Source organism: Rhinopithecus roxellana, chromosome 18 (genome assembly GCF_007565055.1).
Source record: "Rhinopithecus roxellana isolate Shanxi Qingling chromosome 18, ASM756505v1, whole genome shotgun sequence".
NCBI classification, from domain to species: domain Eukaryota; kingdom Metazoa; phylum Chordata; class Mammalia; order Primates; family Cercopithecidae; genus Rhinopithecus; species Rhinopithecus roxellana.
Window position 1 is genome coordinate 53,839,807 of NC_044566.1, and position 16,507 is coordinate 53,856,313.

Consider the following 16,507-nt stretch of genomic DNA (forward strand, 5'->3'; position numbering starts at 1 on the left):
TACCAGCTACTCATGAGGCTGAGGCAGGAGAATCGCTTGAGCCTGGGAGGCGGAGTTTGCAGTGAGCCGAGGTTGCACCACTGCACTGTAGTCTGGGCAAGAGAGTGAGACCCTGTCTCAAAAAAAAAAAAAAAAAAAGTGGAAACCTTTATTCATAGCAGAAAGTTATATTGCCTCAGAAATGTTCCTTATGTTACTTCCTACTCTATCAAATTCACGTGCATACGTTTGTTTTCATTACAAAGACACAATTTTTAAACTTATTCATCCATCTCACCAGTTCCTTTCCTTAATGATGCCACACATACAACATAATAAAAAAAAATCATTTTGTTCTGTGATACTCGTAATAGATGATTAATTGATCTGGACTTTTCTAAGACTACATAAAGTCAAGATCATGGCTAAAAATAGCTATGACAATGATAGGTAATATTTATCTGTCTAGTGTGTGTTCTGTGGTTTTTCCATCTCCTAAAAGCTCTAGTAAGTTCATGCTATAGAATTCAACAGCTTATATAGAAGACAATGGCTTTACGAAATGTTAATCTCAAGTAAGGCAAGGCATTAGGATGGACCAATGACGCCACAAATTTCTATAGCTCCACTTTACAGATGGAAAATGTGTGCTCTACCCTGGCTCATAAAGTTTTGAAAGGTGAGTCATTATTAGGAACACTTGCAGAAGGGAAAATCTGATTTTATAGTTAATGGTACCTTCCTGCTAATAGAGGTATTTGGAGGTAAAACATGCCTAAGACGTTTGATTTCCCTTAGCACTTCATTTTTCTTTTAAAACAAAATAGTTAATATAGAGATGGGGGTTCACTATGTTGTCCAGGCTGGCCTCAAGCAATCCTCCCACATCGGCCTCCCAAAGTGCTAGGACTATAGGTGTGAGCCACTGAACCGGGTCCCACCTTTCTAACTCTACTGTAACTTTCCACACTTTCTGCCTAGCTTCACTTTTATCTTTCTGTATGGTTATCTTTCCCAGTAGACTGAAAACTTCTGGGATTTTTTTTTTCCTATCTTAACTTCCCACAGTTCTTTGCTTAGGATATTACAGTAGCAAAGGCACAAATGTTTCTCAATTTAAAATGAAAGGGCTGAGTGGTAGATCACACTTGTTATCTCTACCTTTGCATATATGATGTTTCTGCCAGGGTAAGGACTGAAGCCCCTGCACAACTCTTTGCCTATTTACTCCTATAATTCTTAATTTTATAACCTTCACTTTATCAGTAAAAAAAAAAGCAGTAAACTCTGCCGACAACACATTTTTACTACAAGAACCACTACCTCTGGCCATGTGGGGAAGACCCTCTTCCAATGTTCCCACCCCTTCAAATTGCATAAGAAAATCTAAAGGCTCTACCAGGAGAAAAGGCTCTGTTTAGCATGCCCAGCATCTGTATCAATGTTTTCTTAAGCAAAATTTTAATCGTTAAGGGATAGTTTCAAAGAAATAAATCCTCACTTCAAAACAGAATTTTAAGAACTTTTTTTTTTCAGATAAAGAGAACATAAATGCAACTATATGGCACTCTAGTACCCAATTTTCCCTCCAAGTTAGGGCATGTGTTACTGATTAGTTGGAACATACTAAAACCTTTTATATTTTTCATATAACTAATTAATAATTCATGGTTCAAAAAGGAGCCTCTAAAAAAAGTAAGTAAAGACTTTCATTAGCATACTGGTATTCTAAAGGCACCTCTACAAATAACATAGATATACCATAAATGTATATAATGCCTAGCTTTCTTAAGACACAAAAGTAGTAGAAAGATAATCTGATAGCCAAAATGTAATCTTTTTTAAGCAAATATCTAAGAATTAGATTAAGTTTTCTTCTAGTTGCTAAATATACATTAAATTTGTTTCAGTTTATCGACAAAAGTATTCCATGAGTTTTTTGTTTGTTTGCTTTTAATTCTAAGTTCATTAACATGTCAGGCAACCATATCTGGTTCAAACTCTTTGAAGACATTTCTGCTTTCCTGAAACTGATTTATAAATTATCCCACAGAATATATCATTACGTACTCATTGTAGGGAAGAAAAATCCAGGTACTTGAGACATGCAATTTAGATCTGGACTGGGGGAAACAGGGGCAACTTGGGAAAGAGGTGAAGTTTGAAATAAATAAATGATATCCATAATTTACCTAATCATACATTGTTAACTTTTAATCAATTTGATAACTTTTAGAAAGGAATTAATTTTTTTCTTCTGGGAACCATTTAGTCAATCAATTTAGGGATAACCTTCTCTGGCCACCTATGCTAACTTGATCTAATTCAATGCATTGAAAATCCATCAAAATATAGGTTTACCTTATCCCTTCATGACAAAGTAAAAACGAAAACAAATAAAAGGACTGCATAGTCTTCACTCTAAGCACTGCTTTCATTTGTCCTACTGGAAGAAGAGCCATGGTAGCTTTCTGATGGCGCTTTCTCCATTTTTTAAATCACTTATCTAATCTCCATAAATAACAGCTATGAATCAAACTCTAGCCTTGACTTGTTCAAATGAGTGCTGTGGGATTAAATAGCAACAGCTTCCCTAGTCAATATTTTGGTTTGTATTGCAATGTGCTAATTTTCCTTAAAAATTCTTAAAAAGTCACATCACATAATAAGCATAACTTCTCTACATTTATAAAGATGATAAAAATTAATCATGGTAACTCAAAGTCAGTTAGAGACAGAACAACTGCCTATAATGAAATAGCATAATTTTTAGAGTTCAAAATTTCAGAAATAATATTCTAATAGTGTGAGCTGTTGGACTTAGTCCACAGAATTTAAATTAATTCATTTGCCTGTCTCCATCAAAATAGTCCTTTAAAAAAATCTCTAAATCAGATTTCTTTTTCAGGTCAGAGGAGTAATTTGAAGAACCATTTTCTATTATCTAATATATTCCTTTCATTCTCTTCCCTTTCCATGAAAATAAACCACTATAAGACGGCATGGCATCGCTAGTCTCAGAAAGCCTTCACATAAAAGTTTCCTACTGGTCTGGCATGACACTTGGCACTTTGAGGTTTCCCTGTCCCTGCAGGCCCTGGGATACATTTAGGCTTTTAGCCAAGAATCAGGAGGTTGGAGTGTGGAGCTATTTGCCAACACCTAAAAGAGAGAAGCAGTTCATTTTAACACTGCATTTTGCTACATCCATGTTTATTAAACCTTTTGTTATCTAAGAGTACAACACAGTTGCAGGAAAAGAACACCCCCACTGGGATGCCCTGGGATTAAGCTCCATCTCTACCTACGGATCCCACATAGGAAAGATCTAGTGTCCATTCTGACATTGTGAGATTTTCATGAAAGCAACCCAAATCCCGCTGTAATGAAAGTTGCACGTTCTACAGAACAGAGTCCTGACTCCCAAGCCAGTATAGTGAATGGGCTTCTCCCTTCCCTCATTAAATGCATACGACACTTGTCCTTTCTGCCTCAGATTGTGTCCACCCACAAAGGAAATTCAGGTTAGAAACACCCTGTTGCCTAAAGACCGCAGGTGCCAGAGGCAACCATTTTTTGTTACTGTGTTTGTAACAGGTCGGAGAGGAGGTTCACAATGATGAAATAATTTCCCCCTTCTATTAATCTTGTTTACATATCTTCATGTTCCCAATAATGAATTAGATGTATATTTTGGTGATGAATATATTGTTATTTTATACATCGTTAAGTATACTTTCCTTTTTCATGTATATCCTAGTAGCATGCCCTGTACCTATATGTCACTGTTATAACTCTAGATAGGTGTTTATCACTTATGTCTCTGGATGAATATTTGCCTGAGTCATGAAATATTATTAAAAATTTTAAAAATCAAAAAAGCAAATAAATGTAAACAAATCTTTTAGTTACAGAGTTCCTAACAACCAAAACTGTGTCAGAGCAATGCCCTTAAAATTTAATCAAAGTAACCTAAGTTTGAAGGCTTTTTTGGAATGGTAATTGATAATGACAGCACTGTGAATAAACAATATTTAGAAAGCACATCCTTCATTAAGGTGCCAAAATGCTTCATGAACCACCTGCAGGATACAACACAGAGGATGCTCAGAGGATAGGTATGGCAAATGGAACAGAATTGGAAAGCCTGCTTCAATTTTAATTCACCAAAGTTCACCCCCTGCTTCAGCAGCATATTCTCGCCACTTTCAAAATACATCAGTACTCCCTCTAATGAAGGTCACTGAGATGGGAGGTAGGACAAGAAGGGAGCTGTCCTCCCAGGGAAGTGAGTCCCTGTATTCTCCCCATCCCCTTTGTTTCCTGCCCTTCTCTTGGACTCTAATTTGATGCTCTGTTTGTGAGGCTTTCAGTGAAGCCGTATTCTCAGGAAGCAAGACCTGGAACGTCCTTTGATAACCAAGAAAAGAAACATGAAACATACCTTGTGTGAACTGTGCAATGCTGTGGTTGCCTTTGTCCAGGTTGAGGAGATATCCATGTTGAGGGGCCTCTGTCACAATAAACCTAAGAGAAATGTGTAGGCTGTCTCTGTCCTCCACTTTCAATATTTTGCTTGTGATCATGAACCCCAAGTGGCCAGTGACTAGAGTGCGAAGTGTAGAGGCCCCCTTATTCACTGCGATTTGGGGGACACTATTGTCAACAGCCAAGACCTGGATCTTCATCACTTGGGGTCTCCTTGTTTCAAAAACTGTATTGGGAAAAACATAGAAGTCTGTATGTGTGCCATCAGTCACTGTGAAAGAGAAGCTATCTTCACTTGACTCGGTGCCATCATGTTTGTAGCTGATTAAGTTTTCATTCAAGTCTTGCTTGGTAAAAACCATGACAGGTCTGGTATTGTTGAATAGGAGATGGCCATGAATAGGCACCTGGGTGATAGTGAATTTCAGGAGTTTGTCAGGAGTATCTCTGTCTTCGACAGTGAGCTCAAAAGGAGTAATCAGCTTGTTTTCACTTTCACTGACTACCAGGTTGTGGATGGTGACCACTGGCTTTTTATTATCCACATCGCTAATGGAGATACGGAATGTCCGAAAGACAGGGTTACGTCCATCGGTGACTTGAAACTCGAAACTGTCCATTTTCACTTCATCATCAGCTGTATGGATGTAGTAGATTTTGTTTCCAGCCAGTTGCAGCTGAGTGAAAGATGTGATGGACACTCCAGGCTGATCTGTGCACTCCAGGTGACCTCGCATGGGGGCCCTGGTGATGGTAAAAACCAAGTTTTCATCAGGACTGTTCAAGTCACTAGTGCTTAGTAGGTCTGTTGTGAGAGTGACCTTGCCACCTTCTTTCAAGGATACTCCCTTACTTATCACATCAGGGAAGACAATGTCAATGCTCCCGATGGACACATAAAAGTAACGATCTATGAGGGGATTTATTCCATCAGTCACGTCAAATTTAATTAGGTCCCGAATGCCCTCTCGCCCCAAATGGACATACTGAATTAAGTTTCTGTCTACTTCATCCTGGGTAAAATTCATGCCCAGTGTGATATTATCAAAGGCACCAGTAGGTTTTCGTCTCTGTAATAAGCCATGTCCTGGCCCATAACGAATAATATAAACCAAAGATTTGTCTTCTGAATCTAAATCTGTTGCCATTAATATTTTGTTGTTGATAATCTTGGTATCCCCAATTTCTATTTCTAGTCCATTATTGATAGTCATTCTGGGCGTCTCATCATCAACAGGGATAACTATAATGAGGACCATCTTTTCCACAGAGTGCTTCCCATCTGTTAGTTTAATCACAAAACTGTCTTCCTGGGTCTCAGAGTCATCATGCTCATAAATAATGCTGGAACTCTCTATGATCTGGTCCAAGGTGAAGCTTTCGACCAAAACCGTGCCATTAATTAGCTGATTCATGATGTGACCATGAGTGGGGAATTGGGTAATAATGAAAGTTAAATCATCCAGGGGAACATCAGCATCAGCAGCATTGAGAATGGGTGTATCAATTACCAGACTCATGCCTTCCATCACCATAAATTCTCTCATAAACATCTCTGGCTGTTCATCATTGGTGGGAATGATTACAATGGGGAAGAACTGTCTCTCTGAAAAGTTAATACCATCAGAACAACGAAAGATAAATCGGTCCTCCACAGGTTCCACCCCTTTATGGACACTCTGGACATAGTTTATGTGGCCCTGCCTGAGATCTTTCAAATTGAAAGCACTTATCGCAATCCCTGCTCTTGACTTCTCAGAGCCTGGTGCTGGAGAAATGTTTTCAACATAACCTGAAGTAGGTTGAATAACTATAGTACACAAGATGTCATCATTCAGGGAATCTATATCTTCAGCACTTATATGCATTGACGTTATAACACTTTTATCACCTTCCATTACCATCAACTGTTCACCTACAGAGATTTCCGGGGCCTGGCTATCAACAGGCAGGATGGTCACCCACATAGTAATTCCTTGGATAGTATTGCCACCAATTCTCCATTCTTGAGACATATCTGACAGACTTAGGTTAAAAGAATCTGCTTTAGGCAACAGGCCTATCTCTCCACTGGTGTGGGTATATACAACAGAGCCCTCCAAGATGTCCCTTTGAGTAAACTGCTCCGCTGGAATGCCATTGACCAAGATTTCCCCATACAAAGGTGGATCTTCCAAGAGGAAAGTCAACATTAAGTCATCAGTTTCCTCACTGGTCCCCTTAATAACATTGGCAGTGACTTCAGTAGCCCCATTTTCTAAGACATCTAGATAGGACTCCAGAGTGCCAGTAGGATGACTCAGTACGGGCACTTCATCGTCCACTGGCCGGACATTCACTCTGAGAGTGATGGGTACCACATGATGTCTGTCGCTGACTTCCAAGGAGCAGCTATCAGTCAGGGACTTGTCCCCATTATGGGCATAGGAAACTCGGCCCTGTTTTATGTCCTCCAAGTGGAAGAGACCTCCTACATGCAGGATCTGTCCAGACACTCTCATGTGGCCGTGTTTGGGTGCCTGCGTGAGGGTGAAAGAGATATGGGCAACGTCAGTGTCTACATCATTCACGTGCAACTCTGTCTCACTCAGGATGTGGTGACCCTTCTCCTGAATAGTGAAGCCGGTGTTGAGGATCTCAGGTGGCTGGTTGTCCACAGGCTGCAAGTAAAGAGTAAAGGTGCCTGGAGCCACATTCCCAGCTCGGTCTTCCACCTGGAACTGGAACTGGGCCACTCGAGTAGCCACACCTAGTTCTTGACCTGGGGGTCTGTAAGCAATTTTATGATGATTGATCTGGGCTTGGGTAAAATGGGTCACCACGACTGAGGGGTTGTCAGTCAGGACCAAGGTACCCAGTGGGGCTGGCGAGTGGTTTTCATCTGTGTCTGTGGGGGGCTGAGTCACTGTGTAACGCAGTTCTCGGTCATCTGTGTCTAGGTCAGTGTAGCGCAGCCACTTCTTCCTCAGTGGTGTGAGCTGGGATTCCTGTACCACCATACGAAGGGGACAGCCACTGCCCAGCTCTGGAGGGAGGCGATCCACAGGATGGATACGTATCACAAACCGCTGCAGCCCAGACTGATTAGGAGGGTCATGGTTATCCTGGACTCTAAATGTGAACTGGTCTGTGACTGGCCCAGTACTATGGGGCCCGGAGTGTCTATAGAACAGCCTGCCCTCTGTTATGTCCTGCTGCTGCCACTCTGTCACTGTTCGCTCATAAAATGCTCCCTCCTTCCTCCAAAGGCCCCTGAGAAGCTCCTGCGTCTCATGGGGAGGGTGAGTTTGGCGGAGAAGCAGATGTCCCGTAGTTAAGAAGGGTGACTCCAGCACAAAAAGCAGCAGAGAATCATCTGAATCCATGTCAGTTGCACTCAGGGAAAGGGGCAGGATGGGCACTGTTTCACCCTCTGCCAGTGTCAGCCCTGTGTTGGCATTGAGAACAGGTGGCTGGTCATCCACAGGCACTAAGGTGATGGGGAACAGAAACTGTACCTGGTGCCTGCCTCCTCCATCCACCATGCGAAGCACCAGGTTGTCGCTAAGTGAGCCGTCTTTGTCATCATGCTGGTAGACCACCTGGCCAGCTGCCAGCTCAGCCACTGTAAAGCTCTTGGGAGCAGAGCTGCCACTGGAAGCACCCAGAAGGACAAGGTGACCATGCCGGAGCCCAGCCACCACCTCTAGCCGCACTGCTTCTAGGTCATCCTCATCGCTGATGACCAAGTTTTGTGGACCGCTGCCTGCAGGTCCTGTGAGGGGCCGAGACTGACCCTCATAGAGAATAAGACCCGTATTCCGGGTCACCACCGGAGCCATTGTGTTCATGGGCTTCACCACTACCATGAAGGCAAAAGGGTCTGAAGCTGCTCCTTCTAGATCCACTACCTCCAATTCCAGTTCAAAGAGACGCTCCTGGTCGGAGTCTTCAGAGGGGGGCTGGTAGGCAATCTTCAGGAGCCGCAGATCCCTCTGAGTGAAGGAGGAAAGGGGCAGGCTGCGATCATCGGTGCTCACCAAGTAACCCTGGCCAGGCTGGAATGGAGAGGTAAGGTTAAAGATCAACAGGTCAGGGGGAGACTCAGCATCCTCGGCTGCCAGCATGTCTGGGGTCAGGGCCGTCAGTACAAACTGGTCCACTTCCATCATCATCATGGCCACGAAACTGGGCTTGGGTGCAGTGTTCTCGGCCCCTCCTCGGATTCTCACCAGAACCTGGAAGTGCTCGCGTTTCAAAGCAGGGCTGCCTACAGGAGCCCCTCGTGAACGCAGCTCCACCACCATGGGCATCCAGTCCCTGTTTGGTGAACGACTGGCGGCTGTGTGGCGATAGCGCACCCCTAGTTCCTGGAAAGCTTTGCAGTCCATCAGGAGAGGCTCCGGAGCGCCTCCCTCTCCGGCTCCTCCAGGGACCTGCGGGTAGTGGAGGAGTTCTCCATAGCGAGGCAGCGCGCCCAAGCCGGACAGGATGCCTACGCGGCACTCTTCTGTCTCAAGCTGGTAGGCGAACTCCAGGCTCCGCGCGTCCAAGGCATTGCTGGTCCCCAGCAGTTCTTCCACTACCAGAGGCAAGTTCCGAGTCACAACCTCCAGCTGGGTGAAGACCACCTCCACCTCCAGTACCAGTGGTAGCACTACCGTCCCTCCGGGCGCGTCGTAGCGCAGCTGCAGCCGGACGCGGTCCCGAGACGGGCTGCGCGCGCCCAGGTGAGAGTAGTGCACCTCGCCAGGGCCGAAGTCGCACGGGAAGCGCTTGGGACTCAGGCGGCCCGGTCGCTGGGCCAGTGCGTCGTTGTCTAGTACCGAAACCGCACAGCGGTCCCCGGGCTGCACCTGCAACACCAGGTCATGCAGGGGATCCAGCCAGACTTCACGGCCGAAAGGCACCCGGAGTCCGCGGTTCGCCAGCACTATGGCCTCCACAGCAGGAACCCCTGCAGCCCCCGCGAGACCAGGGGACAGCAGCGCCCTGCTGAAGGCAGCGGGCTGCGCCGGGACGCGGCTTACCAGTGACAGGAGAAGCAGCAGCAGCAGCAGCAGCAGCCGGGTCGGCGGTGGCGGTCCTGGCTGTAAGCTGGTGGAGTTGCCTGTCCGGCGCGAGGATAACCCGGGAGTCCCGGCTGCGTGCATGGTCCGGGTGTTTGGGCTTGGACAGGTCAGCCTGAGAGCATGCGAAGTCAGTCCCCGGGCAGACAACAAGAGACACCGCCGGGAAGTGCCAGGAACTCCGCGCGCTGCCTGCGGGGTCCTCCTGTAGCCCGGGCTGGGCCAGAAGGATGGCAAAGTTGCGCGGCGCCGACCGAGCTGGAGCCGCAGCGGAGGAGCCTAAGCCTTCCTAGCCCGTCCAGTTCCTCCGCTCGCGACTCTGTTGCGCGGAGTATTGAATCACTCCACTTCTACTTGCCAGGTCCCCGGACCCTGAGCTTTGAGGGAAATCCCTCCCCTCGCACCCCCTTACTCCAGTCCTCCCAGGAGGCCAATCGTTGGTCGGGGAAGGAGGCGCGGAGCTGAGGGTTGGGTAGTAATTTCTGCCAATCAGGTCTTAGAGGCTAAGGCGGGGAAACTGCGGGGAGGGGAGGAGATAGAGGCGCAACAGGTTGTCTTGGAAGTGAGGGGAGAAGTGGTCCGGTGTTGCCCACCCCTGCTTGCGCTTCGCTCTGGGCTGGTATTAATAGATCTGGTACTCCTGCAGAGAAGCCAGAACAGACTGCTCTCCTGGATTCTCTTCATCTGCCGGCGACCAGGGGTTACCCATTTTAGCCACCCCCCACTCCTCCGCCCTATTCAATGAAATCCGGCGCAGGGCATGACCATTTCTCAAGGAAACTTACACAACCAGGGGAAAGTTAGACGCAATGCTTTTTGAGTTTGAAGCGATACCCAGAGCGTTTGAGAAGAAATTCTGGGGCATATTTGCAAAAAAAAAAAAAAAAAAAAAAAAAAAACAGCTGGAATTAAAAGCCATAGCTAGAGCAGGTTGCACTCCAGCCCAGCCCCCTTCGGCGCGCCCCCACGCTGCCTTCTCCTTGTAAATTACAATGGGCACAGTCCTCCGATTGGTGAGTTTTTAACAAGCCCCTCCTTTGCAACCGAGGTTCACAGAGTAAAAGGAAAAAAGGGATTTGGAATGCGTGAGAAATGCAGTCTGATCAGAATCGCTAGTCTTGCACCAAAGAATAAATTCTAGGGAATGTGGCCCCAGGCTCTCCCAAATCCGACTCTGTTAGGGTAGCTGTCATTAGAGACGTTTCTGTTCTCTTCGCAGTAATTAGACCAAGCACAAACTAAACCTACTTGTCAGCATCACATTTCTTTGCATGCCACGAAAATTGATAAATATCCAGAGGGCACACTAAAATAGTTTAGCTCTCATTTCAGCCAGCAGGTTTTGAAGTCAGAGCTTGAGCTCTTCCTGCCCCCTTGTGTTTGTTTGGTTTCAGTAATGTGTAGATTCCCTTTCTAAAAGGTTTTCTATCAACTCCCCTCCCCCCTCAAAAAAGACTCCTTTGAATTTAAACTTAACCATTTTCGGATTGGCTCCTAAGCAATCATAGTCAGAATGTTTTATTTAGGATAATATTATTTTTTTCTCCACTAATGCAAATCTGATTGCTAACAGGAGCATAAAATTGGAGTAATAGTCATAATTGCCCTTTTCCTGCTCCCAGGGATTTTGAACTTGGAAAAGAGAGAAATATAAGAAACTGTCAATGCCTTTTTACTTTTCGGTCTAAATTGAAGCTAGAAGGTGCCTATGGGAGTAATTTCTGTGAGAAGCGCCTATCCTTTTAACCCTTTGTGTTTTCAGCACGAGCTCCTTCAGACCAGGATTTTGATCCTTGCTTGACATAGTTACAGCTATTTTCCAGGCTGCAGCACAGACTCTGTACATAAGTATGGCTGGGAGATGCCAGATTCCTCTCCATGAAACCTACTGAATGGTGTCTGTCTCCAGGAGTCAAAGACAGGAAGTTCTGAAATCTTTCAAAAAGAAGCAAGAGATCATTTTAAAGGAGTCACTCATCCAAGCAAATGTGCAAGCAAGCAAACAAGTAACATTTAGTTAATTAAATATTAATTAAGATTATTCTGTGTGCTCTGCATTGTTGGAGGAGCTTTTAACTACTACTTAGAAATTGATGGATACATTTCACAATTTATTACAAAATGAGCATCCAGGAACATAGACGGGATGTGGCCCTTACTTTAAATACATCAGAAAATCCCCCATATAACTCTTTACCAATTTCCTATTTGCTTTGTCATTATTATTTTATAATTTATTATGATTATTTATTATTGCATACAGAATTCAAATTACGGAAACATGGGGGGAAATTCTGCTATTCCCTGTTCCAAATTAGAACAAATAAGATGCCAATTAAACTAGAAAACCAATTTCAGAACACGGCTGTTTTTATAGTATATTTCAAATTCTGGTGGTGTGTTTGTATGGAAAAATGTCATCTGGAAGCAAAGTGGCCCTTACCCAGGCATTGTGACCCTGGGTAAATTCTGAGCAGAACCAGACTAACAGCTTGACCCTTGATGCTTCTTAGTGGCTCCAGGGTTTTCCTTTCTTCCTTTTAAAGTCCAGCTCTGTTTGACTTGCAAGCAAGGATAAGATCAGCATTTGAAGTATGGTAGTGTGCCTCAAGGGCAGAGTTCAATATTTTGTTTCATGGTAAGAAAAATACAGGACCACATTTATTTTTACATAGTCTAAGGAAATCAATAAACTATAATCTTTCTGACTTTTTAATTTAGTCTGCCTTGATTGAAGTGATAGAATGATTCTTTAGAGATCATTATTATTTTTTGGTAAATGTCTTAGTTATTTGTTTTGTAAATCAAGTAGAAGGTAACACAGACTATCATTTGCCTAAATATATTTTGCATTGATGATCACTGATAAAACAGTGAGATGTCAAATTTTCATTTGAAAGCAAATACTATTAATGAAGATCATCTCTGTTTAGGGTCATAGCTCAGTGTTAAAAGATATGAACGCTTAAAATAACGAGAATTATTATTTTACAGTCAACATTCTCAATATCACTCCATATCATGAGGAATGTTAGCAAATGTGTGTGTGTTTTTTTTTTTTTTTTTTTTTTTACAAAATTCGAGCTTAACTTTTCACTTCTTACTTTCTTAAACCTTAAAATGCTTCCTATACATAGCATGGGTAAAACATTCCTGAAAATACATTCTTAAATTTGTTTACTACTTTAAAGTCACACCAAAATGTTTTCTCATATCAACTTAAAGTTAAAATTATTGATCGCTAAAACTCACAGACTAAGATTAAGCACTAGAGAACTTGTTTTCTAAAGTAAAGGAAGCAATGTAATTAATTTGTGATTCAGGAAGGTAGGTATTTAGGTGGAAATAGGATGGTAGGTCTAGGACTGGAGGTCAGACTGGAACTAAAAACACATCTAGTTAAATTTTGAGAATTATAGTTTTCATTATAGAGTTTATTTCATTTTCCTTATGCTTCTCCACTGGATCATAATTTTCTAATAGAGAAGATTGCCTCATAGACACTTTAAAAATACTTACAGATGAATTATTGAAGCTTCTTGTGAAACATCCTTATTCATTCTCAACAAATGTTTATTCTTCAATGGCATCAAAACCATAGTTTGACTATAAGCACAAAACTTCACCGATTTCAGAGCAGCACTGAGGGGTGAGGACGAACAGATATAGACTCATTAACCAAGAGTTGGGTTCCAGTAGTGGTTCCGATATCCACTAAACTGTGACTTGTAGCAACCCTCTTTATGTTTTCCAACTATAGTCTTCTCAGCTGTAGAACAAGAGAATCAGTCTTTGTGGACAAATTCCCTTTTGGTTTTAATATGCTTGTGGCATAAGACCAAATTTATGGACAACCTGCTATTTTGCTTCCTCATGTCCCTTGGCCATTGACTATAGGTCTCATTCTTGCCTGGAAGACTATTAATAAAAATACGTCACTGCTACTAGGTCAGAAAATGTAGAACTCAAATTCATGCCCCTTGCCAATGGCTCAATTGTTTCTGCCTAAAATATACAGAACAACATTTGTATTAATTGACATGGACAGCTTAAATACAACATCTCTAAGTAATTATTTTTAAATGAAAAATAAAATTGAAATGAAAGTCTAGAAATGCAAAACTTAATTAAACTCATCATAAGGACAGGTGAATTTTCAAAGTGGATTTATTATTGAGTGACACATGGCTTTACAAGTGCCCAGACTTTCCAGACAAAGCTATGTTCAGATGGGAGTCTATCTGGGTAAGAAGAAAGAGCACTGGACTAGAAGCCAGAAAACCTGTTTTGAAACTGGCCGTTCCATTTGCTTGCTTGAAGCTCAGGACCAATTACTATAATCATCTCTGAAAATGTGTAATTGAGGAGAAAGTCATTTATATACAAATATAAAATGTATATGTATTTATGTATAGGTATATATGCAAAGTGGAAATGAGGAGAAAGGATCATTGTTTTCAAACATGTTTCTCTCTTCTCTCTCTCTCTTTCTCTGTGTGTGTATTTTCTAGATTTATTTCTTATTACTTAAATGAAAGATTAGAATGTTTCATTATAATAAATGATAATATACCTATCAATTATATCTATTAGTTGTTATTAGTTTTCATTTCTTATCTGTATTTCCATTCTTTCTAGTTGCTTCATCTTTGATTACAATTACGCTTAATTTTTCTCATCTGTAGAATAGCAATCTCCCTTTACAAAGATAGCCCCTCAATCTTTGTACACATCTGTTTGTCAGAATCCTGCGAATCATCTGTGTCTGCTTCTTCAACTTTTTCATCAAACTGACTCATGAACCTTCTATGAGGTGATGCTCACGTCACAAGTTACCTTGACCACAACTCCTCTCTCTCTCTCCAGTCCATCAAGTTTGGGAAAATCTGTTTCCACAGTGTATCTTACAACTGTCTTGTCTTTCCACTACTGTCTGTCATTATCCTAGCTCAGTTCACCATTATTTTTCATCCAAGTTTCTTTGAATTATAGCCTCTCATTGCTTATTGAATGAAACTCATTCTCTTCATCTTTACATTCCATAACTCATTCTCTTCATCTTTACATTCCATACTAAACTACAGATTTTTTTTGTGAACACATCGACTGTCTTGCTTCTAGACCTTTCCTCATCTCACATGTTTTTACCTTTAATTTTTGGTTCACTCTGCTCTTCTATTTTTTTTTTCTGTAACATGATCCCTGTCTGTCCTTGGGAATCAGTCAGCCTTACAGACCATTTATTACTTCCTCTTTTCATATTAGAGGAAACAGAGACAAGGAGGTTAAGACCTGGGAATCGAGCTGGAAAGAATGAGAGATTCCTGATTCCAAGGACTAGTGTCTACATCCTTCATTATGGACAGTTTGACCTGCAAGGATGATGTCAGATTCTTCCTTTTCCATGGAATCTTTGTCATCTATGCACTTTAACACAAACTGTGCAACTTTTCATTGTTTTTCACCACCTTTTTCCTTTTGCACCAACTCCATTGTATATTTCTCATGTGAGGCCACTGTCTGCTACCATAAGCTGTGTTACACTTGCCTGTATTTTGAAAGCATCTTGAGCTCACAGACTGCATCTTGCTCATCCTTTAACTCCATAAAATCCTTAATAAATACTGGTCACATTAAATTAGATTACAGTTTCTTTCTCAAGTACTTTCAGTTTAAATAAAACTCAGTCAGATCTCACAACAGCTTTGTGAGGGAACCAAGCATATTATTCAGTTTTCTTAGTAACAATCAACAGAAACTGAGTTTGGCTGAATTAAGCAATAGAGAAATGAAAATATGTTGAATAGTTGCCATAATTCCTGGAAAGACTCAGGATCGGGGAAGATTGAGCATAAAGATCAAAATAAATGAACAGGAACCAAAAGCTGAGGCCACTCCAAGTAATGGCCTGGTGGGTACTGCACTGTGGTCTCTGCTGGACACTGGGCCCTGCAGTGACAACCCTACTCTGGCCAGCACCTGATATGAGTCAGCAGCCCTGAAGCCTCTGTCTCTGTTGCTCTTGGACTCTGTATGTCACTGCAGCCACTGACCAAATAAACCTTTCTCTGTCACTGGGTATTCAAAAGTCTAAGTAGGATGGTATTATTCAAGCTTAAGTCATAGGCCTATGCCCTGGTTGCCCAAGACACAGGGGAACGAGGAGTGAGTGTTGGCCTTTTAGACTCCTAGTGTTGAGTGACTCCCCTACCACTAAGAATCCTACTATGGCAGTTTCTCACCTCATGGTGGAGGAGAGGTTTACATTCAGGGGAGCTCAACAAAACCAAGGCTCATTGTAACAGGACAAGTATAAGCATTAGCATTTTATATTTGAGGAAACTGAGACATCACAGTGTTCAGTAATTTTTACAAGTTTGCATAAGTATGGATGAAGTTAGAATTAAATAAATTAGTTAGATAAAATTAAAGGAATTGGAATTTAAGTAATCTAACTACTACTTTGCTGCTGGTCTGTTCTCTCTTTTCCAAAATTATATGACAAAAATAACTTTTTCTTTTTTTGAGATGTAGTCCCGCTCTGTCGCCAGACTGGAGTGCAGTGGTGCAATCTCAGCTCACTGCAACCTCCGCTTCTTGGGTTCAAGTAATTCTTCTGCCTCAGCCTCCCGAGTAGCTGGGACTACAGGCACACGCCATCATGCCCAGTTAATTTTGGTATTTTTAGTAGAGACAGTGTTTCACCACGTTGACCATGATGGTCTTGATTTCTTGACCTTGTGATCCACCCACCTTGGTCTCCCAAATTGCTGGGATTACAGACGTGAGCCACTGCACCTGGCCTGTTCTTTCTTTTACACCCTGAAATATACCAGTTTTTACTTTCAAGAAAATTTGGTGAATCCTTCCTACTCTTTTCTTATGCAGAGAAGGAGTGACTGAGGACTTGGGCAAGGAGAAAGGTTCCTTGTAGCCTTATCTTCTGACAGGCTTTGGAGGTAGGAATTACAGGATGTGCACAATTGGGAACC

At 42.5% G+C, this 16,507-nt stretch overlaps 1 protein-coding gene across 1 annotated transcript in view; it reads right to left on the reverse strand.

Moving 5' to 3' along the window:
• The window catches only part of FREM2 (FRAS1 related extracellular matrix 2), a 196,017-nt gene extending 186,418 nt beyond the window's left edge, over window positions 1-9,599 (reverse strand). The window contains exon 1 of the mRNA XM_010360807.2: window positions 4,424-9,599. Within this exon, the coding sequence (XP_010359109.2) occupies window positions 4,424-9,599 (5,176 nt within the window). The remainder of the gene's footprint in view (window positions 1-4,423) is intronic.
• Between the last annotated feature and the right edge of the window lie 6,908 nt (window positions 9,600-16,507).